We start from the raw sequence: 24,836 nt of genomic DNA, 5'->3' as shown, positions 1-24,836 counted from the left end.
TGATCGGTGATTGTGCCCTACCATAGGGTGTGACCTGGCATTCTGCCCCCACCCTAGGGTAGTACCTGATTCTGCTTCCACCATTGGGTGGTATCTGTTCCCACCATTGGGTGGTACCTGATTCTGGGGGATAAAAACAAGGGTCTGTGGAAGGCGAGAGGCTTTGGACTTCTTGTCCACCGAATAAAGCTAATATTTCCACAAACCTGACTGTCTGAGAGCTGTTTTCCCGCCGTTTCACCTCAGAACCATAGGCTAGACAGTTTGGCAGACGCCTGCTCTGAGCTGAAGGGGAAAGACCTCATCCTCCATCCCTCCATCAGTCAACCTCTTCAGGGGCTGACTTGCAACAGTTGTGTGGTGACTGGTGACTAATATATTTCTTGCAAATGTTTGTACTGTAAGTCATTATTATACCTATTGTTATATTTAATCAGTTGTAATAAATTGTGATTTTTAATGACTAAACAAAGTTATATTTCTTTTTTTTCAAGAATCTTATATATAGAAAGGCATTATACATATTTTGTGATCACTCTATTATTAATAGCTTATCTCTAATGTGGGAATTTGTTCATTATTATCAAATTTGTATTTTTTTTAAGAAAAACTTCATATTTGTTCCCTTTTCACCAAAATGTTATGACATTATGAATCTCAGGGAATTTTGTAAATATTGTGTGTGTGTCTGTGTGTGTGTGTGTGTTTGCATTAAAAACTTTGTGACCACTTTAGCATTAGTAGGTTATATCTATGCTGGGAATAATTGTTTTTATAGTTCAAATTTGTATTTTCATTAGAGAAACTTTGTTCCATTTTTCTACAAGATTTTATAATTTTGAGGTGAATGTCTTGACTAGGATGTAAGGAGTTTTCTTTATTATAGTTGGGTGATGTCCACATATTAATATTTAAAAGTAAAGTGGGAGATCACAATAGATATTGCAGACATTCAAAGGGTAATCAGAGACTAATTTGAGAAACTCTACACCACTAAACATGAGAACATGGAAGAAATGGATAAATTCTAGAACTCTCATGACCTTCCACAGTTGAATAAGGAGGATGTAGAATATCTGAACACCCCCATGACTATTGAGAAAATTCAAAAATGTGATCAAATGTCTCTCCCAAAACAAAAGCCCAGGCCCAGGTGGATTTACGAATGAATTCTTTCAAACCTTTCAGGAGGAACTGCTACCTATCTCAGCCAGGCTTTTTCATGAAATTGAAAACACAGGAACCCTTCCAAACAGCTTTTATGAAGCCAACATCACCTTGATACCAAAACCAGACAGAGATGCTGCCAAAGAAAATTATAGAACAATATCTCTGATGAACACAGATAAAAGATCCTCAACAAAATCCTGGCAAATAGGATCCAATGCCTCATCAAGAAGATCATTCACTAAGATCAAGTAGGTTTCATCCCAGGAATGCAAGGATGGTTTAACATTGATAAATCTATCAAAATAATACACAACATCAACAACAAAAAAATAAAAATCACACAACCATATAAATAGACACAGAGAAAGCATTTGATCAAATTCTTGATCAAAGCTATCAACAAGATGGGAATGAAAGGAACCTTTCTCAATATAGTTAAGGCCATCTACCACAAGCCAATGGCAAATATTATCCTCAAAGGAGAAAAACTAAAAGCCTTCCCTCTAAATTCTGGTACAAGACAAGGCTGTCAGCTCTCACCACTCCTATTCAACATAGCACTGGAAGTACTTGCTATAGCAATTAGGCAAGAAAAAGATATCAAGGGAATCCAGATAGGAAAGGAAGAAGTCAAGCTCTCACTGTTTTCAGATGACATAATACTCTTCTTAGAAAACCCTAAAGACTCTAACAAAAACCTTCTAGAAACAATAGATTCATAGAGCAATGTGGCAAGCTACAAAATTAACATACAGAAATCAATGGTCTTTTTATACACCAATAATAATAGAGAAGAAATGGACATTAAGAAAACAACCCCATTCACAATAGTGCCACACAAACTCAATTATCTTGGAGTCAAATTGACCAAATATGTGAAGGACCTGTACAAAAAAAACTATAAAAATCTGCTCCACACTACTCAACTTAGACCCCAGGTGATTAGACACCATTTGTCCAGCCTTGAACCTTGGATCTCAGACATAGAAATGACACAATTCTTCACAACAGCTACAGGAAACAAGTACAAGGTAAAAGGCCATGGACTCCATGATCATCCTTTCCTGGCTAGCTTGATTTATTATTTCTTTCCTGCTACCCTAATTATTCAGACCAGGTTGGGTGGCGTTTAGAAATACAGTGCCTGGAGTGATCTTAAACCACATATTTTATTTTGCATAAGAGTGGGCATATTCCATGAAGGGATTCTCAACCCAGAGTTTTCTTTTCCGTGGATTCTCATGTTCAGAGTACTCATGATTAAAGTTGTGAGCTAATGCCCTTAAATGCTGTTTTTCATTTTGATTATGACTTTCTGCATGATATAAGTGTCAATCAGAATTTTTATTGCAAGAGTGGAACTATTTCAATATCTCCTTCTCAGACACAGCTATCCCAGAATCACATCCATCTTAAGTATCACTGTAAAAGCTACTTATGAAACTCCCCTGCAGAGAATTATTAAGTTCATAGAGAAAATGAACAATGTCTGCCAAATACACAAGCTTAGCTACCCATTCCTTGTCCAACTGGGGCTGTACAAAGAGTTCTGCTCTCACAGGAACTGCACTACTTCTTCCTACTTGCCAACAAGGCGAGAGAGCACCCTTCCCCTGAACAGCCACTTCACTTCTTCATGGAGAAGATTCTAGTAGTGGGCATTCATACTCTCACCCAGGGTGGTGAATAGCCTGAATTTGATCACAATTGTGAATTTCACAAATTATCTTTACTGTGTCATCTGTCACAGAGTTTAGTTCAGTATGGAGGTTTTTCTTTAATCCAGTCTATCATACAATGAGTGGATACAATGTAAGGGTTAGCAACTTCTGTTTCTTATGACTACACAAAAACACTGAATCATGCACAGTGCATCATCTCTACATACACATCAGATTATTATTCTGAATGAAATGAGTCAGAAGGAGAGGTGTAGACACAGAATAATCATTTTTGGCATATAAGAATAGTAAATGACAATATGGTAATAATATCTAGAAAAAAATAGGGATGAGGGACAGGAGGACTAGTCCATGATAGGAAGCTTGCCATTAAAAGTGGCGAGTTCAGTTAGAATAGAGAAGGTACATTATGACATTGATAGTTGAAACTTATCACTCTGGACAAGAGCTGGATGCTGAAAATGGATAAGTGTCGTGCATGGTACCTTTAATCAACAATATTGCAAACCACTGTGTCATAAAGGAATAGAGATAGAGAGAAAAAATGCAAAATGCCTGCCCCTGACATAGGCAGAGGAGGGGGAAGGGGAAGGGAACAAGGGGTTATTGGTGGTGGGGAAAGTGCACTAGTGAAGGGTGGTGTACATTCGATGATTTGATAGTTGAAACTTATCACTCTGGACAAGAGCTGGATGCTGAAAATGGATAAGTGTCGTGCATGGTACCTTTAATCAACAATATTGCAAACCATTGTGTCATAAAGGAAAAGAGATAGAGAGAAAAAATGCAAAATGCCTGCCCCTGACATAGGCAGAGGAGGGGGAAGGGGAAGGGAACAAGGGGTTATTGGTGGTGGGGAAAGTGCACTAGTGAAGGGTGGTGTACATTCTATGATTGAAATGCAAGTATGAATAATTTGTAACAAATATGCTTAAGAATTATTTTAAAAATGTGTCAGGTACTCTATCATAATCCCTTTATGATATGATGTCATATGCCTTTAACAAAGTGCTGTTTTTGTTTTTGTGTGTATTTTAGTTTGGTTTCTTGCAGCACACACTAAAGTGTCAGTAGATTTTTTTTTTCCTTTCAGTGAAATCACTACTTTTCTCTGGAACACTCTTCTTGCTTTTAAAGATAGTTAAAAGGTTTTTCTCTTTTACCTGTTTCATTTCCATATTGTAGGGTTTCAAAATTTCAGCACATTTTGGTTATCAAGAGGAAACGTTTTGAAACGTTTTGCTTCCTTATTATCAGAAATCAAAGCATTTTTCCTCGAGAAGGGTGTTCGCTATCCAGAATTAACGAATGATCAGTGGATTCAAAAACTGTATTTTATGGTGGAGATTACCTCAAATCTAAATCAGCTTAATCATAAACTACAGGGGAAAGGAAACACGCTTTTTTTGATGTTAGAAAACGTTATTTCATTTGAAAACAAATTGTCTGTTTTTGCTCAAGATTTTGACAGAGAAACTTTGATTCACTTTCCAAGGCTGTTGAAACATCGCCAAGAAAATAATTCTGATATTGACATTACCTATTTTAAAACAGCTCGTTTAAATATGAGGGAAGCTTTTCTCAAGAGGTTTCAGGATTTCAGAAACAGCAAAGCGACATTGGCCTTTTTTTAAAAAACCTCTGGATGCCACTGTAACAGAATTAATTTTTTCTCCCTTTAATATCGACATTGGCAACTTTGAAATGCAATTGTTGGGTTTAAAAAACAAAGAACTGTGGAGCTCGAAATTGGAATGCCTTTGTGCTAATTTAGAAAGATTGGAGAAACACAAATGTGAACTTAGTTCACAGCACAAGTGGTCTGCTTTGAAAGACCTGGAGAAGGAAGATATGTTGATTTTTAACACCTGAAATAGTATTCCTGACTCATATAATCAATTAAAAAAGCTAGTGTTTGCTGTTCTTTCCTTGTTCGGGTCTACATATTTATGCAAAAATCATTTTCAAGCATGAATCTTATCAAGAGTAATTTGAGAAATTGTCTCATCGATGAGAACCTGCAATCGTGCCTACAATGAAAAACAACAACATACAAACCTGACTTACTCAAACTATCCAAGGAAATGCAAGGCCAATGCTCACATTAGTGTTTGTGATTTTGTCAGTCATTGTCAGGATGTAATTTTCTCGTCATTGTAAGGCAAATTGTAAAGAATTTAACGTTATCGATAAATAATATCATTCTAAAATTTTTATTTTATTGTGCTATTTGTATCCTCCCAACCTATGTGGATACTTGCATGCAGAATATTCTCAATAAAAACTTATTAAAACTAAAAACAGCGTACCATTCTATGCATTTTCGGTTTTCAAAATGTGGCTCTCAAAATAAATTTCAATCGTGGTTTTGGCGAGATTTTCTCAGTTGAAAAAACGGCTGCTCACCACTGGACTAGGGCAATGAAGCACATTCTTATATAATTGTTGCCTGTTTCTAGAAAAACAGTTCACCAATTTATTACTATGTTTTATTCACCCATACTTTCATGATTATGGTGATTCCCAGGTACAATGTAGTTCATAAATTTCAGAGGCAGGGAGAAGTTTTGAGTAATTTTTTCCACAATTAAATGATGTTATCTGGTCACATTTTATGTCCATCCAGGATTCCAAATCAGGAAGTCATTTAAACAAAAGTGTTCAGACTTACATTCTCTGATGGAAAATTCCACCCCATAAATGTATCTCTTAACACTAGGAGTTATTGGAGCTCTTAGCACAGAGGCATCTGTGTAACATCTGTCTATCCCCATTCCCTGAATTAATTTTTCAGTACTGAACTGTCTTGAGAAGTAGAGAATATCCTGGTGATACTGAGGCTGAATCTTCATATATGCCTTAGCTACTAATGTCATTTTTAAATTTTTCGAATTCTGGTCCCAGGACGTTGGTCTGTGCGCTGGGTCAGAGGCGCCAGGCGGCCTTGCCACTCGCACCCATGAGGAGTCGCAAGGTGGGCCGGGCGGCCCGGAGAGCTGGGGGCGGTGTCTGCCCCGGGGGGAGACCCGGGACCTGGCCCTGCCCCGCCCACAGCTGCACCCCAGGAACCCCCCCAATCACCACCCACAGCTGCACCCTGGGGACCCCCCCAAGCACCACCCACAGCTGCACCCAGGAGACCCCCCAAACACCACCCACAGCTGCACCAGGAGACCCCCTCCAAGCACTACCCACAGCTGCACCCCGGGGACCCCTCTGCATCACCACAGCTGCACCCAGGGGACCCCCCCCCCAGCACCACCCACAGCTGCACCCCGGGGACCTCCCAGCACCTCCCACAGCTGTACCCCAGCTCGCATCAGAGGATCCGACCTGGTCTTCCTTCCACGCTAGGAAGGTGCCACCTTTGGGACCCCCTTTCCCTGCCTTGGGACTCAGTTGGTCGCTGTGCCATCCCTTTACATGCTTGTGGCCCTTCTGCAGGAGACATCCTGTCGTTCCCTCTGCCCTGGGTGCCCCCCAGTTCTCAGCCTGGCTGTGTCTGAGCCCTGAGCAGAGGCCTCTCCGGGGTGGGCGCTGCGCGACTTGGAAGGACACCCTTCTATTCCTGCTCCTTGTGGGCCACGGCAGCCATAGTGGGGGTTCCCCTACCATGTCTGGGTGTCTGAGCCCAGGGTGCTGCTGCATCCTGGTGACCAGCCCCTGGTGTCCACCGCTGCTCTAGCTCGCAGTTGGCCTGCGGGCATCTGCACGGCTCCATGCCCGAAGCTGTTCTGCCAGGTTGTCCAGCTCCAGGGACGTCCCCAGCGCTGCACCTGCCAGGCCGGGATGCCAGCCCACCTCGTCCGGCCGCACTCCCAAGAGGTTCAAGGTTGACCGAGGACATCAGGGCAAGGCCCAGCTGCAGCGGGTAGCCTGGAAGAGCCCTGGCACCCCCCGAGTGCCCCCCCAAAGCCCGCTGCAGCTCAGAACACCGAGATCTCCCCAAAGCTGGAAATGGGGTTGCGTCCGGGGCCACTGGCGTGTTCCCGGAGCTGGGAGCAGAGAGCCAGGCCTGTTCAGGGGAGCATGGAACCCAGCCACCCCTGGTGCACCTGGACCCTGACGTGTATCTAGACGATAGTAGCCAGCCACTCCCCGTCAGCTGCTTCTTCGGCAATGTGGAGCTCATGCAGGACCTGCCCCCTGCGTCCTCCGCATGCCCGTCCATGAGCAGAAGGAAGTTCCGGAAGCTGCACTTCCGGGCCAAGGATGATAACGAGGAGGATGAAGATGCTGCCGAGATGTAGGGGCTGAAGGTGGCCCTCCCACTCTGTGCCCCGCAGCTGCTGGGGCCAGCCCCCCACCTCCGGCACGTGGGTGCCCTGCTCGGGTGCCTTTGCCATCCAGGGCTGGCCCAGTGGGCTCCTGGAGGCGACTTGGGGTGGGAGTGGCAGACACAGACTTGACCCGTTTTGTTGTCCAAGCTCGTTCCCTGTTGTCCAGATCAGTTGGGATTAACTCGGTGTTTTGTTCTTAGAGAACCTTATTTCTGTATATGTGGTTCCCGTTTGCCTTGGGAATATCCCCCAGTTCAAGGGGGGAGAGGGATAAAAGTCTATTTTAGGAAAAAAAAATCGAATTCTATTCCCAGAATAGGTCATATGTGACTTAGTGTATCATTCATTGTATGAAACCTTACGCAAACTAGTGCTTTATTAGATTTCTAAAAAGGAAATTAGTGTATAATTCATGAATATTTTCCAGATTATTAATTATCTTTCTTTGAAAAGTTTTAGAATAGTGGTTTTATTCTTTTTAGGAAACTGTAGGTCTAACTTCTATACATATGTATAGATATTTATACATATTTATGTATATACATAAATACACACATATACATATTTATGTATGGATACATATGTATGTGTATGTATATATGCATGTATATACATGTATATAGGTATATATACATATGTGTATATATATCATAGGGACCATATTGGATGCTGGGGATCTAACCCTACTAGGCCACTTGCAAGGACAATAACCTACCAATTCTGCTTTCACTCCAGCTACTCTTATTTAAATTTTTACAGATGATATTTTGTTTCTCTGATTGGAACTATGATATGTCAGTTCATTTTATTTAACCTTTGAACACGCAAAGCATAGCTATGGTTTCTAGTTTAAGTCATCTCTAAGTGTTAGCAGTTAGAATCTTCTAAGTGCGATTGTACCTATATTAAAAAGGACCTGGCTGTCCCTAGCTTAACAAGCTATAGTAGGTTCCTTCCAATGCAAGTAAGAGGGCTTTGTGGAACAAATGTGAGGAGAAATCAAGCAAATTGGATCCAAACTTGCTTTACAGAGGAAAATTAACTTGTCTCTAGATTCTAGACAGCATCTCTCTGGCTTTTAGAAACAAAAAAATTCTATCACTGGTTTGCATGTAATGTTTTATTTTATATCATGATGTGTTTGATTCATTTTAGGTGTTGAAGGTTATTAGGTGAAGAGGAGAGAAGAGAAGTAATAGTAGTAATATGGGGTTCTGTCACTTTCTCTCTATCTCTTTGGGCCAGTCTCAGAAATGCCAAATTTGAGTCAAGGACTGAGAGCATCTCCCAAGAGCACATAAGCATTATAGGAAGCAGATCTCTCTAGCTTCATATTGCAGCCATTAATATATACATGAATGTCACATGATCTACTTGCAAGCAAATAAATTTAGCCACCTGAAGTCTCAGTGGGCTGTGGAATGTAGAGAAGAACCTAATTATTGAAATGAAAGAAAATTATTCTTGAGGAGAGAACTAGTGAGTGCATAAGTTATTTTAGTCCTACTTCACTTTTTAAAGGTAGCAATCAGTCTGATACTTTATTCAAAAAATGAATGAAGAATTTATTTATAGAAACAAGCATTATTAACTTATTTTTCTTAAAATTTTGATTTGTGGGACTCACGAAGATTAACATAGGGGATGAAACTTGCAAGATATGCAAAGGGACTTCCTGTAAATTCATCTTAATGTGATAAAATTCTACACAAATAGGTAACTATATAATTTCTCTAAGTACGGTACAAATTTGAACCATGAAGACAAAACTTTCCAATATATACATAACATATTAATTATAAGTGACCATGAATTGTTCATAAAGTGAGTATATAAGCCTGGTTCTGAATAAAATGAATTTTTCTTGGTCACTAATATCACATTTTATTAGAATAGAGGGCACAATGGATTTGGAATGAAAAACAGTTGCAAAAATATATCTGTAAAAACACCACAATAATACACACACATGTTTCTGTGAGACAAATATCTGTGGTACAAGGTCCACATATTTAAAACCACACCACAACAACGCCATGTCCAAAACTCCCACCACCAGAAACTCACAACTTCCTTGAGATGAATATCTGGACAACCAGTGCATGATATTTACAAACTCAACAGCTTCCCTGAGAGCAGGGGAGAAAAACAAGGACCAGGTCAGTCGTGGTCCCCATTCCCAGAGCTCAGGGTCAGAGGGGTGCAGTCGAGTCCCACACGGAAGTAGGGCTTCAGCACCTCAGCAAAGGTCTCCGAGAAAGAGTGGAGGTAGGACCTGTCGCTCGCATTGTAGAAGCAAAGCTGGCCCAGCTCATAGTCCAGAAAAATGCCGATGACCTTGGGCCTGTACTTGAGAGCCAGGGGCGCCCCCGCAGAGCCGGCCCCCAGGTAGACGCCATCCTGCAGCTGCAGGACCCAGAGTCCCTTCCTGCCTGGCGGGAAGCCCTGGGCCTGGCTGCAAGGGGCGTCTGTGCACACGCCCACGGCCCACTCGGGCTTGTCGCCCACCTGCACCTCCCAGTAGTGGCGGCCACAGGAGAAACCTTCGCGGCCCAGGACCACAAGCTCGGCGCTGCTGCCCCCGGACTTTACTGTCACCTGTGCTCTGGGGCTCAAGGGCACCCAGGACACAGACTTGCCGTCCTCAGACACGCGCAGGCTGGGGTGAGCCGTTCGGGGGTCCAGGCTCACGGGCTCGAGGAACCTGCGGATGAGGTTGCTCAGCGCAGAGCACAGAGGGGGGAGGCTGTAGTCGGGGCGCCTGCAGCTCAGGGGCGCCACGGCCGGGGGCTGCAGGTCCTCGCAGCGCCGCACGACGCCCCCGAGGCCCGCGAGCAGCATCTCCTCGGACAGGACGCTGCGCTCCGCCACCTCCTTCATGAGGCCCTTGAGCCGGGCGATGTGGTCCGAGTAGGCGGCGATGTTGGCGCTGAGCTGCCTCTGCAGGCGCTTGTCTTCCTCGGCCAGCCTGCCCAGCGCGGCGTCCTGCTGGCGCTCCACCAACTCCGCGAGCTGCTCGAACTCCGACGCCAGCCGCCGCTTCTGCCGGTCCACGTCCTCCCGCAGCTGCCGCAGGGTCCTGTCCTGCGCCACCGTCATCTTCTGCACCTGGGCCAGGCGCTTCTTGAGGGGCCCGATGTAGCCGCCGAGCCTCTGGCGGTGCCGGCGCGCGGCCTCCTGCACCGTCGCCACGCAGTGGCCCTGGTGGGCCGCGCTCTGAGCGCAGCGCGGGCACAGCAGCTCCTGGTGGTCCTCGCAGAAGAGGCTCAGCTCCTGCTGGTGCTCCGCACAGCTGCGCGCCTCTGCCTGCGCCTCCTCGCCTGCAAGGGGCCTGGAGCCCTGCAGGAGCTGGGCCAGCTCCACCAGCCTTGCCAGCTGCGGGTTGGCACTGACGCTCCTTGTCAGGCGGGGCTGCCTGCACAGTGGGCAAGGGAAAGTGCCCTCCACCTCCTTCCAGGAATTCTCGATGCAGGCTCCACAGAAGTTGTGTCCGCAGTCCAGGGTCACCGGGTCCTTGAGGTAGTCCAGGCACACGGGGCACATGACCTCTGCCTGCAGTTTGGCCAGGCCTGCTGACAACTCCATCCTCAGCCGCGGGGAAGGCAATTTGTTGATCAACACCTCACTAGGCTGAGTCAAGGCTCTCTCCTGCAGAAACAGACACACACTCAGTCCTGTCCCCAACTTTCTGTGTTTTTCTACTAGTGCCTCAGTGATCTCTTTGACCCCCCAGCTCCACAGAGGACACTAGGAGCTCACCTCAGCTAATTCTCTCAGATGGTTGATATGAAGCAAATATATCTTAAATTATTCTGCACAACCACAATAGTCTTTGGTTCTGGAATATAGATGGATCCCTGCAAATAAAGATTTGTACAGATTAGGACACTATTCCCAGATTCTACCCACCATAGATCAAATCCACTTCACGGCCCCACACACTAGTGCACATTATTATAGTGAGATTCTCCACAGGCACATACTGGCCCACCAGGAAATCACTCAATTTCAATCAGATGGATCAGAACTTAGTCTTTGGACTCAGTAAAATGCAGATCATTAAGACGTGCCCTATAGACCCTGCACACTGCAAGCATTATGGACAAAAGAAATAGGCTTCCTCTGGCCTCATAAGAAGCAAGTATTTCCAAAATCACTGTTCTGTGCACCCCCAACTCTTTAAGTGTCATTGTTGCATTGATCCCTTCTCACCTAGGTCTCGGCTTTTGCCTGGGGATTCTCTAGATGCTGGTCCTGAGCTGACTTTCCTTGCAGAAATGTCCTTCAACCTGGCACAGCAGAGCAAATTGTGAGCCAGCAGTGACCACAGTCTTTATATAGGTCTGTGGGTGTAGCCTCGGGACCCACCCAGGAAAGAGTGATGGATGGGTAGGGTGGGGCTTGGCTGAGGATTGGATTTTCAGGAAACTTATTTCCTTAATAAATATCTGATTTTCACAGTAAAGCAAGTCTTTGCTTAACTGTGGCCCTGTCCTTCATGTCCGTACTTATTAAATATAGAGAAATAGTACATGTATTAGAAATATGGGCTCTTGGTCAGAAAGTCAATTCAATAGGTAAGGTGTTTCCCAGAAGTGAAACTTGAGCACAAAGCCTGCATTAGCCCTGATTACTGTAGGGTGTGGCACCAAATTAAAACAAATAACATTCCAAACTATCATGTGGGACTTCTGGTTTACTCTCTAGGGAAGTGCAAAATGGCCAGATTTTCTCCTTCTCTGAGTCTCAGTGCTGCAGTGAGCCCATGAATGATATTTTTTCCTCCAGGTCATGTTTATAACTTGAGCGGCAGCACATGAAGATGATTTGTGGTTGGTAAGAAAAGTGCACGTGTCACAAACTCAACCATGACCATGTTGGTAAAACATGATACCTTCATAAGTAGTTTAATCAGTATAGCTTATATGAGATTCTAAAATGACCAACTTTTCTCCACAGTTCTGTAGATGTTGAGATATTAATTTAGGTCTTTACTTAACACATCTGAAAGCCTTTGCGTTATTCTTTGTGACAGTTTCATAGGACTGTGCTCAGGATTTCTCTGGTTGGACTGTTTAAAGCTTCCAAATGAGTAAAATCACAAAGAATGATAAAAATCACAAAGAATTATAAAAATATATAATTATATTAGAGTCATTGATGCAAGGAAAATTGCAAAACCTGAGCAAAGCAAATTCTGTTATATCTGAAAATCTCAGAGCTAGATTGTATAAACTCTTGATACTAATAACCTCTCAATCACAACAACAACAGCAACAACAAAAAAACCTGGAGTGACAGCATAGCTGAAGGCGTTTGTTTTACATGTGGCTAACAAAGGATGGACCCTGGTTCAATTCTCCGCATCCTATATGGTCCACCATGCCTGACAGGAGCAATTTCTGAGTACAGTGCAAGTAGTCACCTCTAAGCGCAGCTAAGTATGATCCAAAAACCAACCAACCAACCAAACAAACAAACCCCCAAATAACCACTCAAATTAACTAGATACTCTTTGGTTTGTTTGTTTTGTTGTTTGTTTTTAGGCCACATCTGTAGGTGATCAAAGGTTACTCCTGGCTGTGTGCTCAGAAATCACTCCTGGCAGGTTTGGGAGACTATATGGAATGCCAGGAATCTAACACAAATCTGTCCTGGGTGGGCCATTGCAAGGCAAATACTGTATGCTGTGCTATTTCTCCAGCCCCTCCCTCATTATTATATTATTACTTTAAGATTGAGCAGGTAAATAATTTGCATTATTTATCAAGCCACATAATGCATTTGTATTTTAAACCCTCTAAACAGGAACATTTTATGTGTTTTGGTTTGTGGGGGGTTTGTTTATTTGTTTGTTTGTTCTTGGGGGCCACACTTGGTGGCTCTCTGGTGATACTCCTAGCTCAGAATCACTCTAGAAAAACTCTGCAAACCATATGTGATGCTATGGACCAAACCTGGATTTATCTCATGAAACACAAATGTCCCACTTCCTGTGCTATTGCTCTGGCTCCTGTTGTGTGGATTTCTGTGCTTACCATTTGTTCACTTCTGGCTTATATCATGTCACTCCTGTCATTTTGAATATACTGTATGCTTATGCACAGAAGTTTTCCTTCTGAGAGTTTTTATTTACCTATGGTAGTTTGTTTTGCTTTGCTTTTATACCATTCTTAAGTGAACTTTTGGGCAGGGTTATGATCTATAAAGAAAACCAAGTCAGCCATATGCAAGAGTTGGGATATATTTTTTTTAATTTCAATATTCTAAAGTTACCCTGTAAAACTTTTGCTTTGTTTTTGACCACACATACATGTGTTCAATGCATACTCCTCACTCTGTGCTCAGAGATCATTTCTGTTTGATTCTAGAATTTTTGCCAAAATTCACAAAAGTTAAACCAAGTATGAGTGGTATTACTCTTCTAGACCATGGATTTCATGGCTTGTTTTAATTTTTTCCTTAGTTAATGAATCAGCAATCGTTCACAGTGGTAATGTCTTACAATTCTCTTGTTGATTAATATTTTAAGAAATATTTTACGGGCCCGGAGAGATAGCACAGCGGTGTTTGCCTTGCAAGCAGCCGATCCAGGACCAAAGGTGGTTAGTTCGAATCCCGGTGTCCCATGCCTGCCAGGAGCTATTTCAGAACAGACAGCCAGGAATAACCCTGAGCACTGCCGGGTGTGGCCCCAAAACAAAACAAAACAAAACGAGAAATATTTTACACAGAAAAGTCTCACATATGAGGAAACTTGTTGATAATTACTAAGAAAACATGCTCAAATGTTTCTCTGATTTCTTTGTTAATCTACAAATTTTTATGACCATTCATAATTCATGTAAATTCCACTATTATACAACAAATATTTATAATAGAGAACAAAATTATGATAAAAGTAGTATGTGTTTTTTGAAAGTTTTTTTGTTTGTTTGTTTTTGGGTTTTTTGGCCATGCCTATCAGGACTCAAGGGTTACTCCTGGCTCTACAGCTGTGCTGTTGCTCTACCCCCGAAAGTTCATTTTAAATAAACTTTTTAATCCTTTATATTAAGTGTGGCCTTGTAAGTTCCCCAGAGCCTGCCAGGAGTAATCCCTGATCTTAGAGCCAGAGTAAACCTTTAGCATTGTCAACTGCATCCCCCAAAGCCAACTGAAATAAATTAAAAAATAAGTCAGAGAGAGAGAAAGATGCAGAATGGTCTCACTCATCTATGGGTTTTAAGAAAAATGAAAGACATTCTTGCAATGACGTTCAGACACAAAAGAGAAAAGAGCTGAAAGTTACAGCTCACCTCATGAAGCTCACCACAAACAGGGATGAGCTTAGTTAGAGAAATAACTAAGTTTTGAACTATCCTAATAATGAGAATGTACAAGGGAAATAGAAAGCCTGTCTAGAGTATAGGCGGGGGTTGGGTGGGGAGGAGGGAGATTTGGGACATTGGTGATGGGAATGTTGCACTGGTGATGGGTGGTGTTCTTTACACGACTGAAAATCAAACACAATCATGTATGTAATAAATTTGTTTAAATAAATAAATAAAAAATAATTTATACAAAATAATAAACACAATGCCGATATTTTAACATATAAAATATTATTTGCAGAGTTTTAAAGATACATTATTTATTTAAAATAGCATCCATATTACAAATATTTTTTAGTTGTTTAGAGATAATTGAGTATTACAACTAATTTTAATTTGTCATTGTCCTACAGAAAACTCCCAGAGCAATAGCATAAGCAACACAAGTGTGCTAACACTGAGCAAATTCTTGTGGCCTCATTCATGTGTTTTTACTTCCTTCTACCTTTAAACCTGGTTCTAAACTCTAGATTTCTCACCAAACTATGTCAGGTACATTGGAAAAGGTAAAGGAATAGTAGCATATTACTATGTTTCTACAGATCTCAGATAATCCACACAAACTAACACATGCTGGCATGTTCCTTATACTAGAAGTATAAAATCATATTTAATACAATATATTTTAGAATTAAAAACTTACTGATGTAAATATGAATAGTCAATTATTGTTTTATGGGCCTCATTTTGTAATAATCTTCTCTTCCCTGTCATTAATAAAATTTATTTTTAAATTCTTCACCCAACTATTTTATATTTACATAAATTAGGTAAAGTTTACAGCTTTAAAATTTAATAAGGGTGAAAAGAAAAAATAAAATTATTGGGGTCCCGAAAGATAGCATAGAGGTAAGGCATTTACCTTTCATGCAGAAGGTCATTGCTTCAAATCCCAGCCTCCCATATAGTTCCCTGATCCTTCCAGGAGTGACTTCTGAGTGTGGAGTCAGGAGTAACTCCTGAGTACTGCCAGGTATGACCCAGAAACCAAACAAATAAAAATAAAAATAAAATTGTTGATTTCATTTTTCTTAATTTTTTTGAAACAATATCTCTATCTAAGCCCCATTATCACAAACATGCTTTTAGTTGGGTTCCAATCACCAAAAGAACACCCCCTTTCACGAGTACAACACCCCCAGCACTGATGTCCTCCATTTCCCTCCTCCCCCTCACCCTGCCTACACTGAAAATAAGCAATCAACTCCTCCACCCACCAACATGGTTGTCAGTGCAACAACTCTCCAACTGCACTCACCACTCTGTGGTGAGCTTCATTTCATGAGTCAGTCCTTGAAGCCCTCATCTTTCTTATCTCAGGTCTTTATTACAATAATGTCTTTACTTTTTCATAAATCCCATAAATGAGGGAGACTTTTCTGTGTCTATCTCTCTCCCACTGACTAATTTCACTCAGCATAATAGTTTCCAGGTTCATTTATGTATAGGAAAATTTCATGACTTCTTTTCTCCTGATGGCTGCATAACATTCCATTGTGTATATGTACCACAGTTTCTTTAGCCATTCATCTGTTGAAGTGAACTTTGGTTTTTACCAGATACAAGTTATTGTAAATAGTGCCACAATGAATAAAGGTGTGCAGAAAGCATTTTTGTACTGAGTTCTTGTCTCCCTAGGGTATATGCCTAGGAGTAATATAACTGTATTATATGGGAACTCTATTTCCATTTTTTTTGAGGAATATCCATATTTTTTCCATAAAGGTTGGACTAAACGTCATTCCCACCAGCAGTGAGTGAAAAAACTAATAGACCACATTATTTTTTTAAATTAATAAAATTTAATGTAGGAAAATATAAATATGCCTACAAAAGTACAAATGTTTTTTCTGACAGAAGGAATATTGAAAAGACTAACAAGACACAAATTTTATATTAAGAAGGTGTTGACTCAAAGAAAAAAAAAAGGTGTTGACTCATTAATGAAGATGTATAATATACCTAAGCAAGCTAGAGTAATTTTCCTTTCCTAAATGTACAGAGAGCACAGATGTGCATTATGTACCCAGAAAAACGTACTCAGAAGCACAATAAGGGAAAGCCACACTCATGACAACTTTGTTGTCTTTTTAAGAAGCTTATTTCAGGCTCTTGTAAGATTGGCTCCAAGGCTCTGACTCCCTTAGGCTATTGCTTGTTTCTGAAGTTATTTTTCCTTCCATCAAATATATTTTTTCCTTTTTTGGAACGTGGGTATGGGCCAAACCCGATGGCGCTGGTTCTGTGCTCAGAAATTGGAACTGGCAGGATCGGGAGACCATATGGTATGGTGGGATAAGTCCACATTGGCCAATTTCAAGTCAAATGCCCTACCAATGTGAAATTCCTCTGGCCCCTCATTTCATGAAATATACCTGGACTCTTGGATAATCTAGTTAGATTCTTCATATTTCTGTGAAACGCAGTTCTTTTTCAACAAGAAATTATTTGAAACAAAAGCATAGCAATAGAATGTTTGACTTGCACGTGGCTTATACAGGTTGGACCAAGATCTGATTCCCAGCATCCCATTTGGTCCCCTAAACCTGCTGGAGGATCTCCGAGTACAGAAGAAGGAGTAACCCCTGATCCCTGCCTGGTGTAGTAGCCAAAAGAAATAGGAAAAAAAAAAGAAGAAACAAAATGATTTGAAACTGATATATCATCAAGTATAAAACCAAAAAGCATCTATTTTAAAGAAAATATACACATGGAGGGATGAAAGCTGACATGGACAAAGGAGGGCAACATCCACTGAGGTCTGGGTTAAGTATATTTGGGGTGTCAAAAAATGAACAGCATTATTCTTTGGGGGAGGGCACGTCCAGGCTTGCTCAGGGGTTACACCTGGCTCAGCACTAAGAAATCACTCCCAGCAGGCTTGGCGGACATATGACATCCAGGAATTGAAATAGGTCTTTACTGGATAACTAGCATGCAAGGCAAATGCCCTACTGCTGTGCTATCACTCAGCCTACCTTTTTTCCATTGAAGTACACAAGGGTCTCTGAACTGTGGCCATGTTTCCCAACATGCATCATTCAGCATCTCATATTACCCAAATGGTGTTGATTTTCCTGCTATAAAGTGGAGATCCATAATTGGGAGCCCATTCTAGAAGTTTTAGTGAGGGATAATGATTTCCACGTGTGCAGTGAAAATGATAGGCACTTAGACATAGAGTAGAGGCTATTGATATTTGTTTTTATGTTTGTTTGATTATGCTTTTTCTGCCACACCTGGTGATGCTTGAGGGTTACTCCTGGATATGCACGCAGAAATCGCTCCTAGCACACCTGGGGATCAAACTGCGGTCTGGTCCATCCTAGGTCAGCACATGCAAGGCAAATGCCCTACTGCTTGAACCACTGCTCCGGCCACAAGTGGTCATATGTGATCTAGATGGGAAGTTGTTTTTCAGCAATCCTTGAAGCTGCCTGAAAGCAGGACAACTGAACACTGCTAAGATGTAAAGGCTGAGCTTCTCAGACAGACAAAAGAGAACTAGTCATTGTAGCTATTTTACATATATTTATAAGTAATCATGTAAGCGGTCATCTAAGGAAATGTTTCTTACCATAGATTTTGAGTTAGATTTTAAAAGAAACTGCTAAAGCAATAAAATATTTAGAATATTTATAAATTTATACGAGGATATAATCTAACTATAAAAATATCAGCAGTATAAGAAAATCATTTACATAAACAGGACAACATCCATATCTGAATAGTGGTATTGTGATTGTGCACCTATTTTAAATCTGACTCCCTTTGGAAAAGAAGCTAATATATTATTTCTTGATTCAAATGTCTGTTTGGTTTTATAGTAGTGATTTAATATTTACGTGGTAGACATTACCTACTTGTATTAAATAAAACTCCTTATACAATATTTAGGAAATTTCCTGAGATTAATATGTTATGACATTTTTTGGAAAAGGGAACAAATAGAAAGTTTCTCTAAGAAAAATACAGATTTGATCTAAAGACCAAATTTCCACTCATATATAAGCTATTAATACTAGAGTGGTGAGAAAATGTGTATAATGCCCTTCTATGTATTAGCCTCTTGAGAAAAAAAGAAATATAACTTTGTTAGGTCATTAAAATCACAATTTATTACATTTGATTATTACAATGGATTATAATGGATTTACTCTACAAAGAGTTGCAAAAAATACGTGAATCACGATAACCACAAGACAACCACACCATGTACCCAAGTCCCACCACCAGAAACGCACAACTTCCCTGACTTGAATATCTGGGAAACCAGTCCATGACAGTGAGAACCAAAACAGCTTCCCTTACATCAGGGGAGAAAAACTAGGACCAGGTCAGTCCAGGTCTCCACTCCCAGTGCTCAGGGTCAGAGGGGTGCAGTCGGGCCCCACACGGAAGTAGGGCTTCAGCACCTCAGCAAAGGTCTCCGAGAAAGAGTGGAGGTAGGACCTGTCGCTCGCATTGTAGAAGCAAAGCTGGCCCAGCTCATAGTCCAGGAAAATGCCTATGACCTTGGGCCTGTCTTTGAGAGCCAGGGATTCTACAGCAGATCCGGCCCCCAGGTAGACGCCATCCTGCAGCTGCAGGACCCAGAGTCCCTTCCTGCCTGGCGGGAAGCCCTGGGCCTGGCTGCAAGGGGCGTCTGTGCACACGCCCACGGCCCACTCGGGCTTGTCGCCCACCTGCACCTCCCAGTAGTGGCGGCCACAGGAGAAGCCTTCGCGGCCCCAGGACCACCAGCTCGGCGCTGCTGCCTCCGAACTTGGCGCTCGTCTGCGATCTGAGCCTTTTGGGCACCCAGGACACGGACTTGCCGTCCTCGGACACGCGCAGACTGGGGTGAGCCGTTCGGGGGGTCCAGGCTCACGGGCTCGCGGAACCTGCGGATGAGGTTGCTCAGCGCAGAGCACAGAGGAGGGAGGCTGTAGTCGGGGCGCCTGCAGCTCAGGGGCGCCACGGCCGGGGGCTGCAGGTCCTCGCAGCGCCGCACGACGCCCCCGAGGCCCGCGAGCAGCATCTCCTCGGACATGACGCTGCGCTCCGCCACCTCCTTCATGAGGCCCTTGAGCCGGGCGATGTGGTCCGAGTAGGCGGCGATGTTGGCGCTGAGCTGCCTCTGCAGGCGCTTGTCTTCCTCGGCCAGCCTGCCCAGCGCGGCGTCCTGCTGGCGCTCCACCAACTCCGCGAGCTGCTCGAACTCCGACGCCAGCCGCCGCTTCTGCCGGTCCACGTCCTCCCGCAGCTGCCGCAGGGTCCTGTCCTGCGCCACCGTCATCTTCTGCACCTGGGCCAGGCGCTTCTTGAGGGGCCCGATGTAGCCGCCGAGCCTCTGGCGGTGCCGGCGCGCGGCCTCCTGCACCGTCGCCACGCGGTGGCCCTGGTGGGCCGCGCTCTGAGCGCAGCGCGGGCACAGCAGCTCCTGGTGGTCCTCGCAGAAGAGGCTCAGCTCCTGCTGGTGCTCCGCACAGCTGCGCGCCTCTGCCTGCGCCTCCTCGCCTGCAAGGGGCCTGGAGCCCTGCAGGAGCTGGGCCAGCTCCACCAGCCTCGCCAGCTGCGGGTTGGCACTGACGCTCCTTGTCAGGCGGGGCTGCCTGCACAGTGGGCAGGGGAACGTGCCCTCCACCTCCTTCCAGGAATTCTCGATGCAGGCGCCACAGAAGTTGTGTCCGCAGTCCAGGGTCACCGGGTCCTTGAGGTAGTCCAGGCACACGGGGCACATGACCTCTGCCTGCAGTTTGGCCAGGCCTGCTGACAACTCCATCCTCAGATGTGGGGAGGGCAGTTTGGTGGTCGGCAACTCACAAGGCTCAGTTTAAGGCTCACTACTGCCAGAAACAGAGACACTCAGTCTTGCTCCCCACTTTCTGGGTGTATTTCTCCCAGTACTTCGGTGGTCTCTCTGGCCACCCTGCTCCCTAGAGGACAGTAGAACTTCACCACAACAACTTCTCTCAGATGGTTGTTATGAAGCCAAGATATCCTGGGTCATTCTGCACAAGCACAATAGTCTTGAGTTCTGTAAAAGAGATGGACTCTTGCAAATAACAATTTCTACAGGTTAGAAAGCATCAGCACTGAATCAGACAAGCTCATTGGCACCTTAAGGCGGTCCTAGGCTTTTCTCCCCGGGACACCATACCCATTCTCTACCCACCATTGCTCTGTGCATCCCCAAATCTTTAAGTGTCCTTGTTGCATTGATCCCTTCTCACCTAGGTCTCGAACTTCTGCCTGGAGATTCTTCAGGTGCTGGTCCTGAGCTGACTTTCCTTGCAGGAATGTCCTTCAGCCTGGCACAGCAGAGCAAACTGTGAGCCAGCAATGACCAGTCTTTATATAGATCTGTGGGTGTAGCCTCGGGACCCACCCAGGAAAGAGTGATGGATGGGTAGGGTGGGGCTTGGCTGAGGATTGGATTTTCAGTGAGATTGGTTAGGAAGAATTCTTTGCATATTTGATTTACCTTCACTCCCAGGAAACCTATTTTCTTAATAATAGTCTTTTTTTTTTTCACAATATAGCAAGCCCTTGCTTAATTGTGGCCCTGCCCTTCATCTTCGTACTTATGAAGTATAGAGAAATAGTACATGCATAAAAAATTTGGGCTCTTGAGCAGAAAGTCCATTCAATTAGTAAAGGGCTTCTCAGAAGTGAAACTTGACTACAAAGCCTGCAAAAGCCCTGATTACTGTAGGGTGGGGCACCAAATTAAAACAATCAACATTCCAAACTATCAGGTGGGTCTTCTGGTTTACTCTCTCCAGGGAAGTGTAAAACGACCAGAGTTTCTCCTTCTCTGAGTCTCAGTGCTTCAGTGAGGCCATGGATGGCATTTTTCCTCCAACTCATGTTAGTAACTTGAGCGGCAGCATATGAAGATGATTGTGGGGCTGGTAACAAAAGTCCGTGTGCCACAAACTCAACCATGACAAACTTGGTAAATCATGGTACCTTCATAAGGAGTTTAATCAGTAGTTCATATATGAGATTATAAATGACGAATTTCCCCACACTTCTGTAGATGTTGAGATATTAATTTAGGTTTTCCTTATTGACACATAAAAGCCTTTGTATAATTCTTTGATTTCACTCAAGTTTACACAGTCCAATCAAGAGAAATCCTGAGCACAGTCCTATGAAACTGGCACTGCTGTAGCCATACCCCTGTTTTGGGCCCATGCTCTAACTTCTTCAGTGATCTCATTTAGGGACACAAGTCTGTGAGCAAAAGTCCTGTTCAGATGAAACCTATAAATCAGTTCAGTGGTATATAATATTTAAATGATTTTCCCATTCTATTGCCAAGAATCAAAGCAATATTCAAAAAATACACATACTACCAGCTTCTGCATTTCTTATTCAGTTACTAAACTAAGATTCAATTTCATGGTGCTGGAGTGGTCGCGCAAGTTGTAAGGCCTCTGCCTTTCCCGCACTAGCCTAGGATAGTCTGCAGTTAGATACCCCAGCATCCCATATCGTCCACCAAGGCAGGAGCATTTCAGGATTAAACCCTGAATGTCACCGGGTATGGCACCCAGATAATAAAAAGTATGATTTCATTTCTGATACCTTCAAGTTGATATCCGAGCAGGAGTTAAAAGTACCTGTATTTCCATTTACCTCCTAGTGCAGAAGATTCAAGGAGATAGTTGTGTGATTTTTCTATTTTTGATTTAGGCTAAATGTGTCTCTGTGTTTGGTCTCACTCTCCACATGCCAATGGGAATGTGCAGTGCTGGCATTGAATCTGATCTACAAGAAAAACCTTCACTCAATTTTTATTTTTTTACTTTCCCCGACCCAGACCAATTAGATCATTAAGCTAATTGAATTACCTTTCCTTTTTACTATTCCAGACATCCAATAGTAGTGATTATGTGATTAACTAGCAGAATGGGAGCCTGGAACTCATAAACACTCTACAAGCTCTTCAGAATTCTTTTTTTTGTTGTTGTTTTAATTTTTTTATTTTTAATTCGCAAAAAAATTTCCGGGATGCCAGCTCGGCCTGGCGGGACCCTCCCGCGACTCAGAGGGGGGAGATTCAGAGGGGGGAGATGCGGGCCACTATAGGCCAGAGGAGCAGGCGCTACTCAGCAACCCCCGCCGATGGGGCCCGAGTGGCGGTGGGCACAGCACAGAGGCGGAAGGAGGGCCGGCAGACCCCAAGTGGGGACCAAGGCACTCGCAAGGACAAACCGGCGGAATGCACCCTCTCGGATTGCTAGAGAAGGCTTCCTCCGCGAGGGGGCGCCACCCCCGAAACCCAAGGCGAGCGACACCCGTCGGACTTCCCCATAGGGAAGAAGAAACTGGGGGGGGGGGGGCTGCGGTACGGGTCACAACGAGAGGCGCGAGCGTCCGCGGTCAGGTCCGTGTGCGCCGAGCCCGCAGGGGGACCCGCGTCCCCCCCGCCACGGCAGCTCGGCCTTTGGTCCCATTGGACGAGGGGCCGGCTCTCCCCCAACGAGGAGAAGGGGGAAAGCAACGACGGGCTCGGGAGGCCTATCTTTAAGAGGCCCTGGTCGTCCCGAGGGGACCCCGCCGACACAACACAACGGCACCCACCACTGTCGTGGGACTATGCTGGCCGTGTGCGGGCACGCGCCCGGGGCCGGCCACGGCAGGACGGTGCCCGACATCTCCATCATCGGCGAGCTTGATCGCCTCGGACCCTCCCACCCCCAGCCGTCCTCGGGGAAAAGATCACCAACACCGCGCCGGCGGGCAAGTATGTCAGTGAGGAAAGCCCAGTCTGACACCAGAAGCACAGCGCCAGGGACTGGGAAGCGACGCCACCAGCTTGGCTTTGGGCACCTGATGGACGACCTGGAGCGCTCCACCGAAGACCGGGTGGAAGCGTCAAGACGCAACGCCGGGCGCCGGCCCCCTCTGCACCTCCCCCGGAGGCGGGGATGGGGGGCCGGTTGGAGAAGACCACCACGCGAGGGCTGTCTGCTGCGTCAAAGGAACCCCAGCCCTCAGTGAAGAGAGCGAGGTCGGGCCAGATTGCGCACCCCTGCGCCCACCCACGACACACCCGGTGCGGGGAGAAGCGAGGGGCCCGCTGGCAGAGCGAGAAGATCGGTCCCATTCGCCATGAATGTCTGTCCCTCGTCTGGCGCGGCTTAGGCTCGGCCCAGGAGAGTACTACATCACCCCATGGATTCCTCAGGATTCTTTTGGCTGAAACCTGGAAGTTTCAGGAGCTTATACACAAAGATTATGGCTTTGTATCATACACGGCAGTGTTCAGGCGTTACTTATTTTCTCTGTTCAGCAATCACTTCCAGCAGGCTTGGGAGAATACAAGCGATGCCTGACATTGAACTCTACTCTGCCATCTGCAAAGCAAATGCTAAAACTCTTGTGCTGTCATTCGGGCCACTTAATAGAGATTTTTAATTAAGCAGAATCTCTATGTGGTTACTTTTTGCTTTTTATATATAATGTGCTATGTCATTTCTTCTGCAGCTTGAGAGTAACAAGTAGAGTTGGATGGACAGTTTACAAATGAAAACAAGATAAAATAAAATAGTTCTTATGAATGAGGATCTCCTGATTAACACTCATTGTTAAAAATAACTTGAATTGGAAAATTTCACATCTAGAGAATGAGACCTATGTCTTTTTAATTGTATAACTTTTAGAAATTACCCTATAATATGTGATGCCTTGGGTTTGATTGTTATATATTAATTTTTCATTTTTGTTTTTATTCTCTTATTTATTGATTAAAATAAAAACTTGGTATTTATATTAGGGTCATTGATGCAAGGTTTATTCTTAACTTGAACAAAGCAAATTCTGTTATATCTGAAAACCTCAGGGCTAGATTGTGTAAACTCTAGATACTAATAACCTCTCTACAACAACAACAACCAAAAAACAAACAAACAAACAAACCTGGGGCTGGATAGATAGCACAGCGGGATGGCATTTGCTTTGCATGTGGCCAACAAAAGATGGACCCTGGTTCAATTTTCAACATTCTATAAAGTCTCCCATGCCTGACAGGAGCAATTTCTGAGTGCAGAGTCAGGAGTCATTTTCGAGCGCTGCCAATTATGACCCAAAAACCAAATAAACAACCAAACAAAACACCCCCAAATAACCAGTCAAATAACCAATAACTCTTTTTAGCTTGTTTGCTTTGCTGTTTGTTTTAGGCCAAACCTGTAGGTGCTCAGGGTGCTATCTCTTCAGCCCCTCCCTCATTAATATATAATTAATTGACAATCGAGCAGGTGAATAATTTGCATTATTTATCAAGCCATATAATGAATTTGTACTTTACACCCTCTAATCAGGAACATTTCATATGT

General features: G+C 43.9%; 1 protein-coding gene across 1 annotated transcript; it reads right to left on the bottom strand.

The window, feature by feature from the left end:
• Positions 1–9,292: 9,292 nt before the first annotated feature.
• Positions 9,293–20,269, bottom strand: LOC126004408 (tripartite motif-containing protein 75-like). Its single transcript, XM_049770846.1, has 2 exons — positions 19,400–20,269; positions 9,293–9,847 (listed from the first exon to the last, which is right to left on the bottom strand). Exons 1-2 carry the CDS (start codon positions 20,267–20,269, stop codon positions 9,293–9,295), a joined length of 1,425 nt encoding a protein of 474 aa, XP_049626803.1.
• Between the last annotated feature and the right edge of the window lie 4,567 nt (positions 20,270–24,836).

This window comes from Suncus etruscus, chromosome 3, assembly GCF_024139225.1.
Source record: "Suncus etruscus isolate mSunEtr1 chromosome 3, mSunEtr1.pri.cur, whole genome shotgun sequence".
NCBI lineage: Eukaryota > Metazoa > Chordata > Mammalia > Eulipotyphla > Soricidae > Suncus > Suncus etruscus.
Note: the sequence above shows the minus strand (reverse complement) of the source record. Positions and strands in the feature narration are given on the sequence as shown.